At 48.5% G+C, this 23,079-nt stretch overlaps 1 protein-coding gene across 1 annotated transcript; it reads left to right on the forward strand.

Annotated features, from left to right (window-relative positions):
* Positions 1-212: 212 nt before the first annotated feature.
* On the forward strand, positions 213-21,594 carry fam49bb (family with sequence similarity 49 member Bb). Its single transcript, XM_037455903.2, has 12 exons — positions 213-360; positions 5,281-5,373; positions 11,640-11,722; positions 12,811-12,932; positions 13,249-13,354; positions 15,933-16,072; positions 17,403-17,480; positions 19,510-19,626; positions 19,729-19,808; positions 19,891-20,017; positions 20,250-20,320; positions 20,651-21,594. Exons 3-12 carry the CDS (start codon positions 11,650-11,652, stop codon positions 20,712-20,714), a joined length of 978 nt encoding a protein of 325 aa, XP_037311800.1. The 5' UTR covers positions 213-360; positions 5,281-5,373; positions 11,640-11,649; the 3' UTR covers positions 20,715-21,594.
* The last annotated feature ends 1,485 nt before the right edge of the window (positions 21,595-23,079 follow it).

Consider the following 23,079-nt stretch of genomic DNA (forward strand, 5'->3'; position numbering starts at 1 on the left):
AACGGCTCCAAATGGTTAGAAATTCCGATTAAAACCCCCGTGATAGGGTTTTTTTTTTATAAAGAAAAGGCTCGTTTGTGATCTGATGGAAGGTCAGCGTTTTAACACGCCAGCGGGTCTCCGCTGACCGGGCGGGGTTATCTCCAGTCACGCGATGGAGCTTCATACGTCCCACCTCCGCGCTCGGAGGTGGAGAAAACCGAGCTCCCCTCTCGTTTGACGGCCGCAGTGACGCTCGTTGACTAACCCGGAAACAGCGGCAGCAAATCGCCTGTCTTCCTCTTCATTCGGTCCGTACCGCTGGCTTTCTCGCGTGGTGTCCAGACGTCGACTGCAGGGCTTTCTCTACGGAACCTCAAGGTAAAACAAAAAAAGAAACGACAGAGAAGAATACTACTTGACGTCTCCCCCTTTTCTCTCCTCTCAACTAACGACCGTTACTGCCCACAGGTTGCCATTCAGTCTGCCCCTCTTTTTCTGAGCGTTAAATCTGTTCCTCGGAGGCAGAATTAGTTACGAATCATGCAACGTTAGCGGCGTGAAAACACCCGCTCCCACATTAAAAGTTACTACGAAATACAAACGCAGCAGTTAAGGATGTTTTTCTTTTCTTTTCTTTTTTTTTAATTGGTGTGTTTGTGTGTCACACCTTCGATGCTCCGTTAACTTCCCCCTTTTTCAGAACAACGGTCTCTAAGGTGTGCGCGAGGCTACGCCGCTAGCTCGGCTCTCTCTTCCCCCCCCTCCCCTCATTCGAGGCTCAAGCGCCGTGTTTTTGTTTGATCCCCGCACGTTACCGAGTTTTACTCTCGTCCACGACCACGCAGAGACTCGGACGTTCGGTTAGGGGCCGGTCGTATGACTCGGATTAAGAGTCGCCGGCAGCATCGTGCACCTTCGGAGGGAAATGCAGCCGACTGACAGCTGGCTGGAGCTGCTTTGGCTTATGAGGATTTTTCATTTTCCCCAATGCATGATCATAATTTAGAGAAATGTCACAGGTTTACCGAAATGGGGTTTTGTAGCATAATCTAAAATGCTGAATTTGAACTAAAGTATCTGAATGTTGCTGCTTGTCTCTTTAACAAATGTAAATATTGTTTAGAGTGATCATATAAAATCGCATTGGTTAGAAATCGGACTCAAATCATCAAATAGATATAGTCTCTCAAAAAAGTTATATTTTCCCTTCCATTAAATGGAGTGTGTGTGTGTGTGTGTGTGTGTGCGTGTGTGTGTGTCTTTTGTCTTTCCGCTCTGGTTCTGCAAAAGTTTCTGAAAGTGGAAGTGAAACATCCCAAAGGGCCGGATTCCACGGCATGTGAGGCAAGTGTTGTGGCTGTGATGCAACTCTACTTGTGTCAAAATTCTTCCTGAACCACGGCTCGGACCCAGAGGGCCGCTTCGTAGACCCGAGAGAGGTATCCCGGGACCCTTCCCCCCCCTCATATTAACAGCATGTAGCTTCATGGGAGAAAGGACGACTAGTGCTTTCCCTTTAAAGTTACGCTGCACTTTTATTTCAGGCCAACCTTGATTTGCTAACAGCCAGTCGGTCTAGACAGGAACCCAGAATATCTGTGTGAGAAAACATGCCTCCCAGGTTGTTTCCTTATATCCTCCACTCGCATATAAAGAAGTGAGTATCAACACTCTGTTCTTTAACAGGTGGACATACATGTTTTCTCTTGGAGTTTGAGTAAGTTTAGACTTGTCCATTTAGATGGCAAATACCTTACTAGTGCCACGTGGCACGACTTGTCTCTTAATGCAGCGGTGTGACGAGATGGGATGGAAATGGAAGGTCTAATTCTTCAATAAGTGTTATGTGGGTTCAGGAAGTAACCAGTGGGAGCTTTTATTCACATGCACTTGGTTTGGAACCAGCATGAACTGGGAGCATGGCTCATTTGGCACAATGTATTCCCTCATGAATCCCAGTCCAAAGCGGGTAGAGGCACGAAACTGTGCATGTAATGTGTCAAACCTTAGACGCTCTCTGGATTAGAAGAGGATTCTTTTTTTTATTTTTTGTCTTTTACTCGTAAATATTTAGTTATCTTTTTGACTCCCAGTCAAATACTTGACACTAATAATTCCGTTATGGCGGCTTGAATAACAAAAGTGGCACGTTTGTGAATCTAATTTGCCAGCGTAACAAACTGAGGAAGCTGCGCTGTGGATGCTGCAGCTGGTGTGATGACACGCGGGCGTAGGCGGTGTAATGATAGGCGATGTAAATAATTTAGTGCTTTTCCAGGCGTTCTCCCGAGGAGTGACCTCGGCCAAAGATGCTCGGATGTGTGTTTTTTTTTTTTTTGTCACACAGACGCAAACATATTTCTCTTTCAAAGATTAATATTGTTCAAATAAATGTAAAAAAAAAAAGATCTCATTCGGATTGTTGCTAACTTCAACGTCCCAAAGGATCCCGACCCGCCTGCATATCGGCGGCGAGTGGATCCACTCGTGCTGAAACGTCTCGCCCGGACGAGTCTTTGCTGCAGCGTTGGGTGGTTCCGCTGCGTCGTGTGCTTGAACCTTGTTAGCTAATTTCAACAAACAACCACAGACTTGAACCAACACCCCTCTGACCCGGGACCCGCCTAGAACTGTAGTTTCCAAGTGTTGTTTTTTCCTCAGCGTTCTGCTCTCACACCGTTATCCTGCATGACTTGGCGCGTCGGTGACTTTAGCTTCACTTTGTTTTCAACACTGTCGTTTGAAATAATATGATTTTAAATGCATTTTTCTTAGTTACAGTACTTTGTGTGGAAATTGTGCCCTTTTTTGAGTCTTCATGTGCTTGCCTGTGCTGTTGGAGTAATCTCGTTTGCCTCTCCGCTGCGCACACACACACTCCCATGGCGTGTCCGCTCTTGTTCTCAAGCAAATCATAGCTGAAAAGATGACACTGCACGACTCACTCGCTCGGAAAGGCTGACAGCCCCCCCCCCTTCCCCCCCCACCTCGTCCTGCCCGCTTCTTCACACAGCTGAATTATTAGAGAGCGGATATCGCGTACACTGGCTAGATTTAATGTTTATTGACCTTATGATGGTTCTGTGCTCTTGGGCCGACTAACAGATTTATTCAAGTGTGTTGGTTAGAAAAAGTCTTTCCTGTTGAATAAGCAGAGAACGGAGCAGTGGAGGCCAGTTGTATACGTCTGTTTGTGCTGGTAGATTCTAACATTCCTCTCAACACTCTCTCTTCCCTCCTGTGATGTTGGCTTATTCGAAGCCCTATGCATAATAAGAAGGGAGGAAATTTTTTGTTTTCTTCTTTTTTGCCGGCCTCTTAACAGGATGCTTTTAATTCGTTGCTTCATATGGGGCAGCTTCAGAGTAGATGTGGTACAAAAGGAGAGTGGACTGCGTATGGAAAATTGCAACATAATGCCATGCATAACCCACTCAATAGGAAAACAAGCTGTCACTTTTTGCGCCCCCTCCCCTCCCGCCCACCTTTCTCTCTCTCTCACACACACACACACACACACAGAAAATTGTTCTCTTGCATTGTGATTCATTATTTTGATCAAAACCTGGTGAGGTTTTCATGACGGTGGTGTGTTGGGCAGGCGTGAGATCCTCATGTGGCCGCCTACATGTCTGCGGACACGCAGAGGGAGGTGTTGCCAGTTGCCACAGATGGCAGATCAGCATGCTGGAAATTCAGATTTTGCATGAAACCGTTGCTGTGCTGCCCACGCACCAAACCGCCCCCCCCCTCACGTGGTGTTAGAACGGTAAAAAGATTAAAGAAACCGGTCCTGCCTGTGCGTTGATTAATGGATGTGAAATGGGGGATAATTAAATGTGTCATGCAGGCCTACTTTATCTAGTTCCATAGATTATGATATGCTGTGGAAACCTGCACACTAACACGTTATTTACATTTTTATTTTTATTATTTTTTTCTAACACACCCAGCGGCGTTTGCTTATGGGAGCCATTTGCCGCGGAGTCGCTCGGCGCGCTGTGAACCGTTGGTGAACCCGGCCGAGCTGCAGGAGCCCTCAACAAGTCATTAGCGGTGACATTTCAGTTGGAGGGTTTCCACGTAACCGATCCGTGTTCTCCTAATGATGAGGCCCGGCTGCGCTCCGTGGGATTCAGTAACGCAGTCCGTGGATAGACCGTCCTCGGCTCTCGGCGCTCGCTCACCAGTGGAGACGGTTGTCATGGCAACTTGGGTTTTGATGCAAGAGGATTTCGAGCCCAGTTTCACTTGTTAAGGGTTGACGTTCAGCTCCTTTTGGAACTTGGTTCAGAGAAAACGGGCTGTTCTGAGGGACGAGGCTGCTGAAAGAGCTGTGCATTTTTATTTTTGAATAAGCAAAATCACCTCATGGGTAATCTGGTTTCCTCTTCCTCAAATGTGTGAATGTATCTCTTGTATATTTAGACTTGGATGGAAAGAAGGGATTCTCAAAATGTACTGTTTTGGATCAGTTACCAAAACTCTATTAAAACAGGATTCATTCTGGAAAAAAACAATCATTCAATGAATCCAGCCTGGAAACAACGCACTTGTTGTTTTACTGCTCATGACTCCATCCTGCCAGTGTTTTGTTGAGTCGATTTCCCGGAGAAACACACCGCAGCCTTTATTTTCCTCTTGAATTGCTAATGCAATCCCACCCCTACGACCTTATGTGCTCGTTCAAGGGAGGGTTTGGCCTTATGTCGTGGCCCCCCGGCTGCAGTGCGTGATGCATAGCTGACTCCCGTGATGCCCCGCTACAGATGTCACCCAGATTGTCCCCGGTGACGCGTCCGCTGCAATGGACAACTTGTCAAAAAATGAGCTGTCCATGAACAACGGGCATAAACGTGAGCCGCGTTTGAGTCGTTGTGCTGTCGCCCTTACAGGAAGAAACCCTGAAATGAATCAGAGGAAGTGCTACACAATAGGAAGTGGTGTAATTCTTTTTTTTCATGAGCACCCATTTGTTTAAAAAAAACAAGAAAAAAAAAACTGCGTTGAGCTCATGTTTTATAATGAAGGTGGGACACAATAACGAGGCTGTTTTTGACTACGTGATCTCTGCGGTTCCCCTTTTTGTGTCATTTTTAGCTTTAAAAGACAACCTACGTTGGTATGAATGTTATCGCTTGCTGGGTTTTTGTTGGGGGCGATTTGTTCCACTGATTATGCTTCCAGCTACTTCAGAAAGACGAGAGGAAAATGTGTGCCTTTTCTACGAATGCAGCACTTTATCACCCTGAAATAGTCCCTTTCATCGCCGTCCCTGTTTTGTTCTCTGTGTTTCAGAGGCTGACCTCAGTGGAGGACTGTGACCCGCGGCCACCTGCCAGGCTGGGCTTCCCTGCTCCTGACCGACCGCCTCACGGCTCCATCCCGCTGGTGAGTCCTCGCGCCAACTCGCACTTTCAACACAGCAGCTTGTTGTTTTTTTTTTAGTATTTTTTTTTAAAGGATTGTTGAAATGGATTGCGCTGTTGCCCCTGTATTTTGCTCACAGCTCCTCCCGTGCAGCTCCATCCGCTGTCGGACTGGCAAGAAAAAGAAATCCCGGCCTCCTCGTTAACTGGGACGCCGTGGCCTTTATTTTATATTTAACATGACATTGCTCCCTGTGGACGGTGTGCCCCAGCTGGCGCGGAGTCAAACCTCCCCAGAACTACCCGTGTCTTGTAGACTCCTGCAGTCCGAAGGGAAAATGAGACGCACTTAATATTCACCTTAAAACCTAAAAAAATCCCTTCTCTTTGAGGAAAAAGACTAATTTAAGCCTCTCCGTCGACCGGCTTCGGTGCACCGACACAAAGTAGACATCTCATTACTATTATTGTTATTAATGTGCAGTGCTGTGGGTGTATGTGTAGTGCTTGCTCAGGAAATGAAGTGCATTGTGGGCCGTAAAAAGGAGTTGAGTAATGTAGGTGCTCCCAGCTTGCTCCCCCGCCCCTCTCAGGCCTCAGTGTTTATGCAACTACAGGGCACGGGGTCACCGCTCGGCTCTCACACCAGACGCTCGTCCTGTTTCAGTTTTTTTTAATAGTCGGTCACCTTGTGGCGTTCAACGTTAAGTGGTTTTACTCACCGTAGACCAGTGTGTCTTAGCAGTGTTTCCATTGCACGATAAAAGGAATTGGGTTGTTTTTTGCTCTCAGGTTGCCTTCATTCACCATCACACACACCCCCCGGTGTATTTTCCTCAGTGTCTCGGTGGAGATTGTTACCATGACACCACGGCTATCATTTGAATGGCTGAGCTCTGGTTCTGGAATGCTGTTCCGTTTTGACAGCTAAGCCTCAGGTGGTTTGTACATAGGATCACCAAGTCAGTGAGGTATGTGTATGTATATATATGTGTGAGTGTGTGTAGGCTAATACCAAGCTGCTGCTGTGGTGCCCTAGTGTTCAAATCTACTCACCAAAATGCTACTTGAGTTAGCACGCAGCACCGTGGCTGCCTTTTATAAATGGAGACGAGGTAATGCAGCGCGGCGAGTTTGGTGTGAATATATATTCATACATATACACAGGACGGATTAAGCTCGCTAAGCCAGGGGGGAGGTGTGGTACTGTAGCCTGAGGCCAAGCTTTTCTTATCGCGCTGGTTTCAATGATCATATCTGGGTCGATACTGCCCCCTGGTGGTGAAGCATAGTATTGTCTTAAGTGCAGTTAATGGCCTGTGCACAAGATATTCCTGTTTTCTTTAGATTTATAGCTCTAGATTTAGATTCCCTTACCTTTGCCCTTGTATGTGACTTTCTGTTAGCATTGAATACTCTACAAAGAGTTGTCTTTTTCGGGCCTGTTCATTTAATTTGCCTATTTAGAATGCATGATAAAATGCTGTGGAAATACCCGCTGCTGCGCTCATGACTCAGCATGTGGAAGATGATCCGGGCCCTCTCGACCTCTCCCGCTGAGCAGGTAATTTGAGATGATATGTCTGAGCGGGTGTAATATGTAGAGTGGCTTGTTAGATCAGCTAAAAGCTCCCGGCTTCTCCTCGGTTGTAGCTCCTCAGTAATCTATTATTCACTCCCCTGGAGGGCTGACACTGCATTACTTCCTGCCCCGGTTCCCTTAAAAAGCACATCAGTGGGCTGTCTTCCCTCTGAAGTGTCACAGAGCCCTCATGTTCGGAGGTTAGTATGCAACGTAGCAATAACATTTAGCCTGCAGAAATGTCAGGTTGATTTTGATGGGGTTTTTTTACCCTGAAATGGCTGCATGTGAACACTGGATGGTGCTCTTACATCACGCATCAGAGCTGCTTCCTGCTTACCGAGTGACAGTTCTCCTCACCGACGTTTCCCTGTAACCGCTGCCACTTGTCTCTCACGTTTGCACATTCTCCGCATCCCTGGCGCCGGCGTGTTGGCGATGCGAGGGCTGTGGGAGCGGCCTTCCCTCCGGCGTTCAACTCGGCGTGCGCGTGACCGCTTGCATCCTCACGGTGGCGCTGCTGTCTTTCCGTGAAGATTCTGGTACTCTTCAATGTGACACTGCTCGCCCATCCAAAACCCTCCACGGGGCCCCACCCAAAAATCCGGTTGGGGGGGGGGGGAGAAACAAACATTTGAAGGTGATGTGCTTAAATCAGGCTTTAATTTGGGGCTCCACACCTTTTCATGGGAGGCAAGGTCCCCCCGGAACGCCCTGTCAGCAGAGTGGGATTTAGGGATGAAGTGGCGTCGGTGAGTCAGTCAGAAGGTCACTTGTGTAATGATGGTTTCGGGGGCTGTTTGAGCAGGAGAACGGCAGATCTTTGTTTGAAAGGGTTTAGGAGGCAGCTTCCCTGAGGGAGGGACAGACCACGGTGACTCAATATAACCCCCCACCCTTAATGACTTCCTAACACATCCTAGGAAGAGAGTCGGAGGACACTCAAGGGCAGGGCAGGGTGGGGTGGGGAGGTCTTCTTGTCGATCCAGATGTTCAGCGGATAAGAACAAAAGGGGTTAGATTTAAGTTCCCAATGACTGCATTCACGGTTCTTTATAGATGCATCCGTCACAGAATATATCTGCCTTTTTTGGGGACTAAAGCAGCATCTTCACTCTGGATGATCATATGAGGCCCCTGTGGTGCTGGAGGAAAAGTCTTTTCTTTTTTTTCACCCCTCATTTCAATTCATCCATACAAAATGAACATCAATCTGGGCCGTCAGCATCCGTCTGCATGTTTTTGATGGTGTAAAGAGCTGAGAGCCTCTTCATGGAGCTCTGCTTTTCAATGAGCGTTTTAGCTGACTCTTGTGTATGCGCCTGTTGCCATGGTTTCCCAACTTTTTCTTTACGCGCACGTCCAAAGTGTGGGGTGGGGGGGGGTGGGGGTTCTTAGCCGGCGAGGATGATACTCTCCCACTTTCATCCCCATCTGATCCGCTTCTCGGGACAAACGGGCGATTTGAACTTGTTTGTGTTGGTTTGTGCTGATCGGGGTTCGGCGGGTTCGATGCAGGAGGAGGAGGAGGAGGGGAGGGGGGGGGATATATCCAACAACGCCACATGGTTGCGAGGGGAGGGAAACGAGACGTCTGAACGCAGGATGTCACTCCGTGTAGCGCCGCCGGTTGTGATGATTTAATCATCCCGTGAGGTTTGTTTCGACTAGACCAGAATCTGTGGGGGGGGGGGCATTGGTTGATGTTCGAGGCGCGGCCATGAGGCCATCGAGTTCATTGCCATAAACAAACAAACGGTAGACGCCCCCTTCTCTCTCTCCCCATCGCCATGTGCCCTTTTAGTCAGCTGGGTTGGATTGGCAGGAGACGGTCTGGGGTGAGAGGTGGTGTTGGTGGGAGGGGCGGGGGCGGTGCAGGGTCAGAGGGGGGCGCATGCCAGCCTCGTTTGGGAAGTGCTTCCCCGTTTTTTTTTCCTGCCTGCCTGTCGGGTCGGGCCAGTGTCAGCGAGCTCCGGCGGGTCCGGGTCTGGCCGATCGGGGCTAATGCGATGTGACGTGTCACCCGGGGAATCTAGGTCAAGTTTAAAGCTGGCTGGCTCAGCGCGCCTCTGCTGCAGTATGACTCCTCCCCCCCCCCCCCCCCCCCCTGTCCCTCCCCAGCCACACACACACGTCCTTACCTACGTTTCTGTGAATTTCTGATTTGGACACTGAACAAATAAAAAATGGGATCTGTATTTTTCCTTTCTAGACCCACATAATCTCAGACAGAAAACGCACACACGCTGCCTCCCCCTCCCCATCCCCCCCCCCCCCCCCCCCGCCGCCGCCTACACACCGTGGGCAAGCTCCGTCTCAGCCTCTCCACGGAGGGGGCTCACGTGACGCGCCGTGTCTGAGCCCAGTCGGGGCGGGGAAGGGGAGGGCGTTGTTTTTCTCCCGTAGTAAAGCAGCGGGGCACGTGGACCCTCACGCTGCAGCCGCGTAGTGGAATGTCAGCACTATCGCTCGCCTGCATTAGTGAGCCATCAGCCCCTCGGGCCGCGCTTTTATTTCTTTCTTTCTTTACAGGACTGATGCCGCAGTGCTCTATTTTGTGTGTGCGTTTCAGCGTGCGTGTGCACGTGTTTGTTAAAGGGCCGGGCCATCCGGGGGTCAGGCTGCTGCTGCTGCATGGGCGTGGCACTGTTTTGGTGTCTTCACCAAAACAAGGTTTTCAACCTCTTTGCACCAGCTGCAGTCTGCAAACGTGTATATATATATACAAATGTATAGTCGTATCCTGCTGCTTAAAATGTAATTTGTTCATTGTCTATATTTTCTTTTTCAGATCAATTACAATGATATTAATGATGGTAATTTGCTGAGCTTAACATAAAAAAAATCAAATCCCATTAAATCTCTGAGTGCTGAGTAGTGGAATCTCCGTACCTCTTCCGTATAAATATATGCATGTACTTTGATGCCTACTACTACTGTACTCGCTCCTCACCCGGAGCTCGCCTCTCATTGGCTGCTGCAATGTTTTCAATGGTACCAAAAAATATTTGGGGCTCCATGGATACAGCGAGCTGTCGGGTAGATGAGCTTAGCCAATCGGAGAGCTGCGCGGGCTCCTGCTTGACAGATTCTGCCCCTGGCCTTAGAAGCAGCCCCCCCACCTCCCTTGCTGCGAGCACGCGATGGCTCAGTGGGGGGGGGGGGGGGGGTTCAAAACAAAAACAAGGCTGTCGTCGGCCTCTCCGTGGTGCCCCGGACATGCCAGCTCTGCCTGGTATTACTGCAGTCACTGACGGGGGGGGGGGAACTCACTTACTACGCTATCGCTTAGCAACCAGTTTTTCCCATTACAACACACATTGTCATCTTTGACCATCTTGAAATAATTCTCTGGATGACATTTGACTGAAAGAGTAGGACTTACCAACTTTATCAGTTCACTTTTTTGGGGGCACTTAAAGTTTCTGTGAAATGAGGCAAGTGAATCCCTGTCCTCAAAATGACCTCATTTTTAAGCGGCGCTGGCGGCCTGTGAGCCCTGGCAGCTCTGCCAGCCTCGGCCCTGCGAGGGGCGGTAGAGGACCAGAGGGGAGGGAGGGGGGAGGGGGGCGAGGATGGGCAGTGCCCACATCATCCGGCAGGCTGGATGATGCGTCCCTTCTGAGGCCGACAGACAGCGAGGAGCCGGCAGACATTCAGGTCACATTAGTGGGAGTGGGTGGGGGGGGGGGACGACGAGGCAGGTGGGTCTTTGCAGGTGGTCTCTGGGTCGGACGAGGCGCTGAAGTCACAGCGCCTTCGGAGGCAAATAAACGTAAAAACCTTTTTGCTTTATTAAACTTTGTTGTAAATGTTGCTGACCAAATCACATCACAGCTCAGGTGTACGCTGGGTATCGCTGTGGATGACGATGAGGTCGCAGCATGGTCGTCCTCTTCTTCAAGCAGCTGAGTCACCGTCTCATTTATAAACGACAGTGATGTCAAGGCACAGTTGTTGTGCTGATTACGCAGCCACCGCGGCATAGAGGGACCTGAAAAGGTGACGAGATTTAGTGTTTTTAACGTGTGAATGTGAGCGGTCCCTCTTTCTGTGAAAGGTTCACGAGGCGGCACATCGTTGTTGAAGTGCTTTGCTTTTTCTGCTTCTTCCTGTATACTATGCCATTATATCATCGCTTGGTAATCAAGTGTTTTAATGACCATTTAATTGCATTCAGCAACAAGAAGCTGAGGCTGGTTTCAGTCACCCTAGTACAAATATTTGTCACATGATGATCTGACGATTTAACAAAGTATAAATAATTTGAATTATCATTCGTTCAATCATTAAGTTTAATGCTTATTTCAATATTAATGCTGTGGTTTTTTTGGTACCATTGACTTCCTTCACGTGCAGAGCTAACGATTCCCCTGCAGGGGCTCGTGGAAATGAACGCTTTGCATACGACTGCCTGGAAATGCTCACGATGGGAAGAAACTTAACAAAGCAGAAAACCGTATCTCTATTTTTGGGGACCTGTGACATCTGGTTTGGCCTCGCCACAGGGAACCCTCATGGGAGGGTGGGGGGGGGGGGGGGGGTCCAAGGGGAGCACTGGTATCTGTGGGCACATCTGGGGCACCGCTGGGTCCACACAGACACCAGAGCAGTGAAGCACAGCCGAAGCGAGGTGTCGCCCCCACCTGCCGCCTCCGCCGCCGCATTCCTCCATTTAACCCGCCCGCCTCTCTCGTCCTCCACAGGTATCGTAACATGGGGAACCTACTGAAAGTTTTGACTTGCACGGATCTGGAACAGGAGCCCAATTTTTTCCTGGATTTTGAAAGTGAGTCTTTTTCATGTAATCGCTCCCTCTCCTGATATCGATCACGCGAATGTCTTACCACGCCCTTATCAGCTCGGAAACTCTTAAGTCTTTCCCGCCCCCCCCCCCACTTGTCTTTAACACGATGTTCTTCCCAGCGGCAAGAGAATGAAATCTACCACAAGAGCTTTTGCACTTTGCGTCAACCTGCCCCTTCCACGTCGGGATGTGTGCAGAATATCAATCGGTGCAGAGTTGCAGCAGAGCCCCCTCCTCAAAAAATATAAAGCACTGCAGTTCAGCTGCTGCACAGCCTAAGGCCCCCTCAACACGGCTTGATCCTGCACCCAAGAGTTCTCACACTTGGCAAACCCAGAGACTCAGTCGTACCTTTTTTTTGAGAAAACAATTCGTCAAACTGCTCACACGGTTTCTGGGTGATTAGATATTAAAAGTACATCGCAATTATATCTCAAACAAGTTAGGCTTATTTTATGCAACACTGAATATTACCTTTTCTCATGGTTTTCAATATTCTTAGCATTGTTTTTATGCATTTTTCACAAAGCTGAAATTATGGCTCAGGAGGCTGACGTCACATGTATCTATCTACACTTAGATGTGTATAGATTTAATGTTAATGATCAATTAAAATGCAGAATATCAAAAGTAAAGAGGTTTCTGCCGTCAGGATGAGCCGTGTTTTAGTCACTGCTTCTGCAGTTCGGCAGGAGTTTACATTCATCACTCTTGGCAAGGTGTTCTTGCTTCAGGTGGTAGGAAAGGTTCATCGTGTTCCTCGTACTGCTCTCAAACCAAAATAAGAAAACTCTGAAAGTGAACCGTCTCTTCAACCAGAGTTGTTGTGCAGAGAGAGCATAACCCTTTTTTTTCCTTCTTATCTTGCTTTATTTTCTCTTCTCAGTCAGGAAAGTGGGCGGGAAGCGCTGCAAAGATTAATTCAACGTTCATTTGCATAATTAAAAGTGGCCCATTAAACATTGTGTTTTATCGCAGAATTTGCAAGAGCTTCCTTGGCTGCATTTGACTGCGTCATTGAGAATGTGGATTTAGCAGCACGTTGACCTCGGTGTCGCCGGCCTTTGCAGATGCTCGGCCCACGGACGCGGAGCGGGAAGTGTGGGAGCAGGTGGACGTGGTGCTGAAGGACGCCAAGGGGATCCTGGACGAGCTGCAGGCGTACAAAGGAGCGGGGCAGGAGATCAGAGAGGTGAACCCGATACACCAGCCCACGTCAGGACAGGAGGCCGCGTTAGCACGCCGTCATGTGGTGCTGCTCTAAGTCAAAGGGAGATTTTAAATCCGCTTAAATCCTTTGTTTCCATCGCCTGGATCTGAAAGAGAAGTAACTTGTTCCATTTGAAAAGGGCGCTGTTATTGCTTGTCGTAATTGGCACCTACATTACCCACGATGCAACTCAACTGCAGACCATTGGGTTTTTGGTCTTGATCTTGCAGTGTTCGGCTTTCTCAGACTCCTGTGTGGCTCCTTCTCTAAAGCGTATCTGTTGTGTTTATATTTCCAGGCAATCCAGAACCCAAGCGACGAGGCGCTGCAGGAGAAGGCCTGGGCGGCTGTGGTTCCTCTGGTGGGGAGACTGAAGAAGTTCTTTCAGTTCTCCCAGAGATTAGGTACCACTCTCTCTCTCTCTCTCTCTCTCTCTCTCTCTCTCTCTCTTCAGCTCCCAAAAAGGAACCGATTGTAAAGTGGGACAGTTTCAAGCTCAGTTGTCCTGTGGGTATTTTTTTTTGCGCAAACAGGAGCAAGACCCAAACGTGCAATAATTGGAGCTGTCAACAATTTTAGTGCAATTTGTGTCATTTCAAGCTCAAAGTGCCAGACGCCAACGCAGATGTTCTACGCATAAAAAAAGAAAAGAAAATGTTTTTAAGTGGTGACACAACCTTCATACGTGACCCTAATTGTTAGCATGTGACTGGTGAGCTGCAAAATGTCATCAAACATGCGACACACACACAATGCACCCCTTCCTTATATAAACAGTCTTTGAAAACCCCCACAGTGGTGCATTTCCCAGCTTGCTGCTTGCGCTGCACTGTGCACTGACCTCTGCAGGATGGGGCTATAGGTTGTTTAATTAGCATGGGTTCTGGGCCGGGGGCTGAAGGGGGGGACTGGGCTTACTGCTCCCTGATCTTCTTATGACCCTGAGGCTCAGGAAGGTGGGGGGGGGCGTGGAGGAGGGTAGCAGCCAGCCATGCCTTCACGCCCTCAGCGACGTAATCCCAGTGGCGCTGGGGAGGGTAGTCAATGGGAGCACTGGGAGCCTGGGGAGGGCTGTTATGTAACTAACTAGGCCACCTCCCAGTCTCGGCCACTGCTCTATTTTGCTGCCTTGCCCTCAGGGGCCGTGAGGGTGAAGAGCAGAGTCTTGTGGTGCAGGATGGAGGATCTGCAGAGCACCACTACTGCAGTTGCCTTTGCATTTGAGTTGAAGAGACAGATTTCTCCGGCTTCAACTACCAGTTGTTGCTCTGACACAAAGAATAGACTTCAATTTAATATTGCTGATGGAACAATGCACATTTAGTCAAAAACGACCTAAAGGCCGAGGTGTGCTCCTATGAAAACACTATGAAACTAAGAATAACTTCAAAGTTGTGACTTCCTTATTACGAAGTGTGGTTAATTCACTTTTGCACATCACAGAATGTGAAACAGACATTAGGAGCTCCACAGTTAGAAGCTGGAATTGGCTGATTGGTGCTTAATGAAAAGCGTATATTGTGTAAAAGTACTATTTCTTGGATAGTAAGATATTGTTTTTACTGTTATTGACTGAGACAGCTCTGATTCAGAGTCTGCCTGGTCGACCCGCCCCCCCCCCCCTCCTCAGCGAGTAGAGCGCCCGCTCTGCCGTGACCTGAGGAGATCAGACATCTCCCCTAAGCCCCGCCCCTTCACCGACTTCCCGGCATACTAGAGGGCTCATTTCTGCAGGAGCAGCTCCTTCTTAGCCTCTGTTTTGACAGAGATGTAGAGGGGGGGGGGTTAAAGAGGAAAAAAAACTGCCCCACTAAGGCTATTTTTAATTCGTCGGCCCAAGCAGTTTGGAGTCGTTACTGGATGGCAAACGGGCTCCATTTACTGTCCGTCACCCACGAGTCCCCTCGCCATTATCTCAAGTACCCTTCACCGGGCTTTTGTCGACGTGCTCATCGTCGCATGTAATCAGCAGGAGTTGTGGAGTACACTTGGACTAAATCCGCCCAAAGCGCCGGTTCCATCAGACGGGGGAGCTCGTCTGGGTTATGTCATTATCCAAAGCCTCGCTGCGGCGTCTAGCCTGAATTCTGAAACCGCGTCTGAATCTATAAATAGAAACTCCTTTTGGGCTGTCCGGGTTTTCTATTTCATCTTTATTTTATTCAAGACATGTTGGGAGAATATTTCACAGCATCTCCCTTAATCTTTTCCTCACTTCCGGGGCCTAATTATCGGGCGGTGGGTTGTTATGTCGAGGCGTCGCACAGGCTTTGTGTTTTACTTATTGTCAAAACAATGAGTATAATCCTGCTTGAGTGAAATCTCGTTCCCCCCCCTCCCCCCTCCCCCATTGCATGCCAATGAGATAATTAGCCTCATCTGCATCGGAGCAGGAAAAGCCTCTTGCCCCGCCCCCCCCCCCCTCTTCTTCCAGACTGCCCCTGGGCAGTTTGGACACCACCACACATTATCCGTCTCTATTCCTAATCAGGAGGCTTCAGCTGGGGGGCCGCAGCGCGCTGGTCACACATGTAACTGCGTGTCATCAATGGCGCTGTGTTTCTGTGGGTCGATTGTTACTTTAAACCTTCATACGTAGACAAGCAGACGTGAAGCCCCTTCAGTCGTGGGGAGTTGATCTAGTTTTTCAAGCCTGAACGAACATTGGTGGGTGCATTTTCCGCCAAATATTAACACATTGTCGCTTCATGTTTTTATTTTCATTATTGATCTAAACTGTTATATTTCAAATAAACCAATTAACATTTTGTTGTTCCAGACTACAGTCGTGCAGCTATAAATTAATGATGAGGTCCAGTATTTCTTCCTTTGACCGTTTGCAGCTTTTCATGTGGAGCTGAAAACGAATGATCATCATTCCCTCGAACCGATGAGTTCCAGAGTGACCCAAATGCATCTTGTAGTTTCTGTGCTGTGAATACGTGTCCACGTACATGGATCTCATCTCTGGCCCGTCCACAGAGGCGGCGCTGCACAGCCTGCTGGGAGCTCTGACCAGCGAGACGTACGACGACTCCACCCAGCACCTGGAGCGGGAGCAGGCGCTCGCCAAGCAGTTCGCCGAGATCCTGCACTTCACACTGCGCTTTGATGAGCTGAAAGTACGGCCGCGTCTCTCAAACGCATCCCAAATGTCACTTTCTCTTCTTTTTTTTAAAACTCTTTTTAGATTTATGTATGAACTCGTTTCTCCTGTGATGCAAACCAGAGCTCTTAGCCGGCCTATAAACTGCTGATGCCTTCGAATTGATTTTTTTTTTTCCTCTGCAGTTTCAAACTGCAGCCAGTGAGCACGTGATCCGCATTTAATTAGAATCCCAATACTACTTTGCTGTTTTATAATACAGCGGATGTCAGTGAAATGGCTAACGAGCCTCATAGCAGGGGGAAAGGGGTCTGCAAACCGTTGTTGTCCCGAGCCTGAGTTCTGCATAATGTAGCAGGTTTCAAATGCTGGAGGGGAACTCGGGGGGGTGATGGTCGAATGCCTGTTCTCAAGGACTCATCTGGTTAGACAGTGGGGAAACTGGTTCCCTTGCAACCTTGCCCTTTTAGATACGAAACCCTAAAAAAAAAAAAAAAAATAAGAGGAGAAAAAAACCCCGCCCCCCAATACCTTCGGGCGATCTGCTTCAACGTCCCAATTAGTGCCCACTACTCTGCCTGGCAGGATAAAAACATGTAGGTAGGGGGTGCAAGGTGGCATGCCAGACCCATTCATCAATCTTTCACACCCCGTACGCGGGCTTCTGACCTAGTTAAAGTGTCTGTGCGGCGGGGCGGCCCCTCCCTGACGGAGGAGCCTGTCTCTCCCGGTGCACACAGTGGACACAGACTGAGTACCAGTCTATTGTAGTGGGATTAGCCTGCTGCCAGTGCAGCTTTGAATGTGACAGGCTCATACAGGAATGAGGATAATTAACCACATGATGAGCTCTCTCGCTGGCGGTGACGTGTGAAAGAAGCTCTCTGGTTGGCCGGCTTCTGAGCGTGGTGCAGTCTGGCTTCTGTGCCGTTAACTGACTCCTGTAATTTATGTTTATGTTGTATTTTTGTTTTCTGAGGCTGTAACTGCAAATAGTGAATTTGTCCATAGTGAGACCATTTACACACACTTTTTGACCCTCTGGTCAGAAACTATAACGATGCACCGCAGCAGCAAAATGACCAAATTGTTCCTGACAGGATGAGCAGGGATGAGTGTCCGAGGATTCAAATCCAGTTCAGCAAATGAAACTGTAATTGTATCCATGTCTCCCACCCCAGCCCCCCCCCCCACAGCTACGTTTCTGCCTTGTTGGCTAAATCGTTGTGTCATGGCGACGGTGTTTGATCCAGAACTGAATGTCCCTGCTGCAGGCAGAGAGAAACGAGAGAAACCCCCGTCCCGCTAAGATTAAGACGTCTGCCCGTTTGTCTCGTTTGTCGCAGATGACGAATCCTGCCATTCAGAACGACTTCAGCTACTACAGGAGAACGCTGAGCCGGATGCGGATCAACAACGTACCGGTGAGCCTTTTTTTTCCGCTTTTATGTTTTGTTAAGGAGCACGACGGTGATGAATGTGATAAACAGACGTAGCAGACACGCCCGCCCTCATTGGATTCTGCACAGATGAGCGATGGGCTCATTTTTAATAGGATAATCTTCATTTCAGGGCTCAAGCAGTCTGTAATTTCATATTCCTTCTCAATGTTTCCATGGCGCTGGCCTGGCATTCGTCTACACAGGGACCTGATATTGATTTAAAGGCCTCGGGGCCAGAACGCAGGGATGCTGCATGACGTTTGCTGTTAGAGCCACGAGGGATTTGGAGATGGGGGGGGGGCAGGGGAGGATGGGGGGGGGCAGGAAACGTCTCGCAAAACAGTCTGAGCCCTGCGGTGAGTTGGAAGCGCAACGTGTCGGCCGGCGGCGCGTGGCGCCCGGAACTGATCCCGGATCGGTAGCGAGGCCCCGGTTCCCTCTAGAGATAAAGCGCCTGGCTCCAGATCGATGTGGAGTCTGTGCAGACCCAAGACAATAAAGGTGGTCGGTGCTTCAAAGTGTCTCTGCACGTCTTTCATGTTTGTAGCGCTGCATCCATACGGTCTGATCAGCAACCTGTGAGTCAGAGACCTGCCCCTGTCCCCTCAGCTGTGGTTTTATTTGTGTTTTTAAGTGCCATCGCCACACATGCTTTAAGGATCTGGTGTCCCCTGTGTTTTATTACTGATAATCGCTTGCATATGAAATCCAAGGACACGCGTTCCCTCTGCTGCACTTCAGATCCACCTCCTTGATCAGCAGCTTCAGGGGCATTCGAGAGCTACTTCAGTGCAGGAAACGGTGAGATCTCAGAGTTTCTCTCTCTGCAGAAGCAGCTGCTCTCAGTTCTGACCTTCTGATCGGGTGGGGGGGGGTTTATTATGCAAACCACCCGACTGTGCCGTTAGGCAAACGGGTCCAGACAAGTTGTCGTCTGGACCTGTCACTGCTCAGAGGCGCTCGGGCTGCGTTTTAGGAATCATCCAGGCGTCTGAGATGAAAGGCGTCCGTCCCCGTGGTAACGCACACTCTTTTGAGCTTGCGTGTCATCATTTGTTGAAACATGAATTGGTTTGAAATTTGGGGGGTATTATTCATATTCTGTCAGTGTTCTCGTGGCGAGGGAGAGAAGAAGAAAAAGAAAAAAAACACCAGGAAATGATCTTAATATTTAAATATGCAGACACATTTAGAACGGCCTGTTCAAGAGGCACCTTGTTCTTTGTAAGCCACCAGGTGTCTTTAATGTCTCTCTGTCAGAGACTAGAAAGCAGCAGATTGCGTTAGTCAGCTGGGAACAAGCAGGAGGAGCAGCAGGCCTCGATCATGTACTTTATGTCAGTATTTCTCCGTTCTGATTTTATTTAATTCAATTTAACTAAAGGTGCCGTCTATTGGCAGGAAAAACGTCTAATATTTCCAGATATTTGTTTCATACTTTGTTGAAAGGTCTCATAAGATTAGCTCGTTGTGTATTTTAAAAGAACCAGCTTTTCAGATGTGTCACTCATCTGTTTGTTGTAAATAAATATATATATTTCTGTAAAGAGAGTCATGTGATTTATATAATCTGTGTTGGCAAACATTCAAATCAAGCAAATCTCCACTTCTGTAAATCAGGGTTACTTAATATTCAGAGCTTTCATAAAAAAGCTCTGAATATTAAGTCAGTAGGTAAGAGCTCGGTGCCCCAATAGCAAAAGAACTACACACATTCAGCTACAACTACTTTCTCTACCAGCTTTACGCTTGTGAATCGAGCCGGGAATGGAATCCCAAAGGTTTGTGGTTCATTGAGTTCATGATGTCTGCTCTTGGCAGCTGCTGTCCAGCGCATGAGGATGGATGTTTTCATGATGTTTTAATGGTGTTTGGAGTGAGACGAACACCAGAGTCCTCTTGACGTCTCTGTTCTGCTGCTGCTGCTGCTCCTGACCTTTGACCCCAGGCGATGCAAGAGAGACGGCGTTCTAACAGTCACGTCATTTGTTTCGGACGGATTTTTTTTCAGGCGGGCGGTGAGAACGAAGTCAACAATGAACTGGCCAATAGGATCTCTCTGTTCTACGCCGATGCCACGCCCATGCTGAAAGCGCTGAGTGACGGCACAACCAAGTTTGTCTCCGAGGTGAGGCTCGGGGGGGCGCAAAGCGGTGAAAATTTAGACGCACGCGTGAAAGCATCCCCCTCATCTGTTTTTTTTTTTGTTTTTTTTTGGTCCCTTTTGCAGAACAAGAACTTGCCCATCGAGAACACGACGGACTGCTTAAGCACGATGGCCACCGTGTGCAAAGTCATGCTGGAAACGCCGTGAGTGACTCGCCGCCCCGCACTTCCTGTCCTTCACCTTCTTGCGCTTCAACCGCCGCTTGGCCTCCTTTTTTTTTTTCAGGGAGTACCGCAGCCGCTTCGCCAGCGAGGAGACGGTGTCCTTCTGCCTGCGGGTGATGGTCGGCGTCATCATCCTGTACGACTACGTCCACCCCGTAGGGGCTTTCGCCAAGTCGTCCAAGATCGACGTGAGTGCCCTCAAACAAATGTTTAGTCTGACAAGAACCTCGGCGCTTTCTCCACAATAAACCCCGGAGGTCTCCACGTCTCTCCTGGAGCAGACAAAGGGGGGCTCTGCAGCACGTCTACTTCTGCTAGCGGGAACCTGCCTCTCGGTTTCCAATAGTTCGGATTCACCACTTTATGGTAAAAACTGCTACAAGAAGCTAATGGTGTGTTTCCCCCCCCCCCCCCCGGCAGATGAAAGGCTGCATCAAAGTCCTCAAAGATCAGCCTCCGAACAGCGTCGAAGGCCTTCTCAACGCTCTCAGGTGAGCGACTCAAATTAATTTGTGCCCCCCCCCCCCCACCGCCTGGGGTGCAATGCGATTGCAGCCACTCTCGTGTCTCCTGTTGGCAGCAGACAGACATCTAGGTCTGTCCTCCCCCCCCCTCCCTCCCCCGGCGGGAGGCGTTGGTGACTCATTGTCCTCGCGGTTCCAGCCGGGATTCAGTCAGCCGCCCCCCCCCCCCCCCCACCCTTTACAGTCTCCCAAATGATGCAAAGGTCTCCAGGTTCCGTCCCCGATCTGAGGGAGGGGGGGGTTCTGTACGGATTACCTCTGTTCTTGAAGGACTATAACGTGTTTTCTCCGCTGCAGGTACACGACGAAGCATCTGAACGATGAATCAACCAACAAGACTATCAAGAGCATGCTGCAGTAGACTGCGCTGCCACAGCTGCTAGCCTCACACCCTGCTGGGGGGGGGGGGGGGCGCCGCCACTCTCCTGACTGATGTCTGTGCACAGAATGTTTTTGTTGCTTTATTTTTGTTTATGGTGGAAAAAGAGCTATAGCTCCGCCCTCTTTTTATGATGCGAAATGCTACTGCCATATGAACGTCTTTTTCTGTGCCAACAAGGTGTTGCCGGGTTGTAATGTTTTCGATAATGGGCCATGCGACAATGGCAGCTAATGGAAACATTGTGCATCCTCTGGTGTTTTCACACTTGTTTTTCCCTCTATAAGGGACGGGAGTGCTTTGACTTGAAAATTTAAAAGAGATATATAGAGAAGTATATATTATTTTTGTTTGATTCGTTATTTAATATTACATCCTCTGCATGATAAAAAAAAATGTCTTTTCCTTCTATTTAAACAAAAACGAGTTTAATTTTTCTGCTCTATTGTGCATTAAATGTTTTGTTTTTGAAATGGTACCTGTCAAAATGAGATTTAAGAGTACTGGTTTTATATTTTTTATAGGTTTTAATTTGTGCATATGTCTTATTTTTTTCATAGTTGTGTTGTATTTTTCATTTGAAAACTTTAAACTGTGATGTGTGCAAAATCGAGTTAAAATTGGGAGTACGTACTGTAAATGCACAGTATGTTATGTATGCTGGAGAAATTAAAACGAGAACTCTTGTTTTCTACAACCCGTCTTGTCGGCTTTGATCTTATTGTTATCTGCCATTGGCTTTTTTTTTTTCTTCTTTTCTGTAAAGCGGTAAAATCCAGTTTCTCACGCTGCTCCTCAACAGGAGCGAGGAAGGATGTTTCAGATCTCGCAGCTTGATGAAATAAACCCAACGACACACCGAGGCTGTTTACTTTCTTTGAAATGACCTCATATTCCAGGAATAGTTTGACAATATGCATCTTCTTTAAGCTCGTCGCTTTCTGCTCTCCTGCTTTTAAGAAGAGAGGAAAGACGGCGAGACATCGTTAGCATCGAGCTGCTCAACGCAGTTTAGTATTTGGCACCAAAATGACATCCAGCAAGAACGTTTTTACCTCCTCGTAGAGCAGCGCTTGGCCCTCATTTCAAGTCTGTATGCTAAGCTACGCTACGCTAACCAGCCGCTGGCTCTCACTTAGGATCAACCTGTCACTCGGGAGGAATTTGGAATTTCCAAAATCCATAACGATTTTATCAACTACGAGTCAACTTGAAAGATAAATTGTTGGAGAAAATTGGATTGAGTTGTTTTTCTTTTAGATAAAAAGAAATCCCTTCCAATAATTGTTGGTAGATGCATATTTCCTGAACGTGCTTCTATTTTTCATATTTGTTGCCCGTTCCAACTGCTCCTCCTTTAAAAACACCGTTGCATGAGGTCAATGACAAAGTGGTCCTGTGCCTTTCATCAAGAAGGAGCTTCATTCAAGCTATTCTTCTATTCCCTCTTCACTCTCCTCGGTAAGACAAAACCGAGATATCCTTTCACTTCTTTTCCGCTCCACTAACCTTTCTGCTTTCAGCAGTGCTTTAAAGAGGGAGAAGGGGGCCACTCCTGGGTGGGCACTGCAGCACTTTCAGCAACGCTTTAGAGAACTTCTCAGGGTCAAAGCCGGCGAGGCAGCAGAGTGTGCAGCATGGGTGTGTCCTCTGCAGCAGCGCTGCACTGACGGAGGGAGGGAGGGAGGGAGGGAGGGGGGGGGGTGAAGAAGGCAATAAAGCGCTTGAATCTTGGGTGGGGTTTGCAGTCCTCGAGGGAAAAGCGTGGTAAAATATGGGAGAGTGCTGCCTCGCTGCTGGTGTTGCACCTTTAAAAAAAACTAAAACAAATGCAGCTTAAATGTGTTTGTGGGTGATGCTGCTCTTAATGAAATAAAGCTGCCTTTTAGTCAGCGCCGCAACTTCTTAGTGACCTTGCTCTGGTGTGACACCCCCCCCCCCCCCCGCCCCTGCAGAAGCTCTCCATCATGCAGCTCCATCAGCTGCTGCGGGCGGAGACGACCGCTCTCCTATCCAGACCAATGGAGTGGGTGGGGTGGGGTGGGGTGGGGGCATCTAGTCAACCTGTCCTCTGCAGTGTTTAAATTGTTCAAACCCTGAAAGAAATGTCGTGTCTGCAGATAAAAAACTTTCAAACATTATGATCAATAACAAAAATTGCACCGAACATCCACTTCACACCAACATGGTTTAAAAGATTAAAACCGAAAGATACAAAGAGGGGGGTGGGAATAAAATCTATTTTGCTCTCTGCGGTCCTTTGTGTCCTGATTATCTCGTTTCCTTTCATTTTCAAGGCTATTCATGTCCGTGTGACATCGATACATTGTGCTGGTCGATGCGTAAT

The sequence above is a fragment of the Pungitius pungitius genome, chromosome 19 (assembly GCF_949316345.1).
Source record: "Pungitius pungitius chromosome 19, fPunPun2.1, whole genome shotgun sequence".
Classification (NCBI taxonomy): Eukaryota; Metazoa; Chordata; class Actinopteri; order Perciformes; family Gasterosteidae; genus Pungitius; species Pungitius pungitius.

Excerpts from the sequence above, each read along its gene's own strand:
- fam49bb (XM_037455903.2), top strand. The coding sequence starts at position 11,650 with ATGGGGAACCTACTGAAAGTTTTGACTTGCACGGATCTGGAACAGGAG. Across the intron at positions 12,933-13,248 it reads CGGGGCAGGAGATCAGAGAG|GCAATCCAGAACCCAAGCGA; the intron begins GTGAACCCGATA and ends TTATATTTCCAG. Across the intron at positions 20,018-20,249 it reads CCAAGTCGTCCAAGATCGAC|ATGAAAGGCTGCATCAAAGT; the intron begins GTGAGTGCCCTC and ends CCCCCCCGGCAG.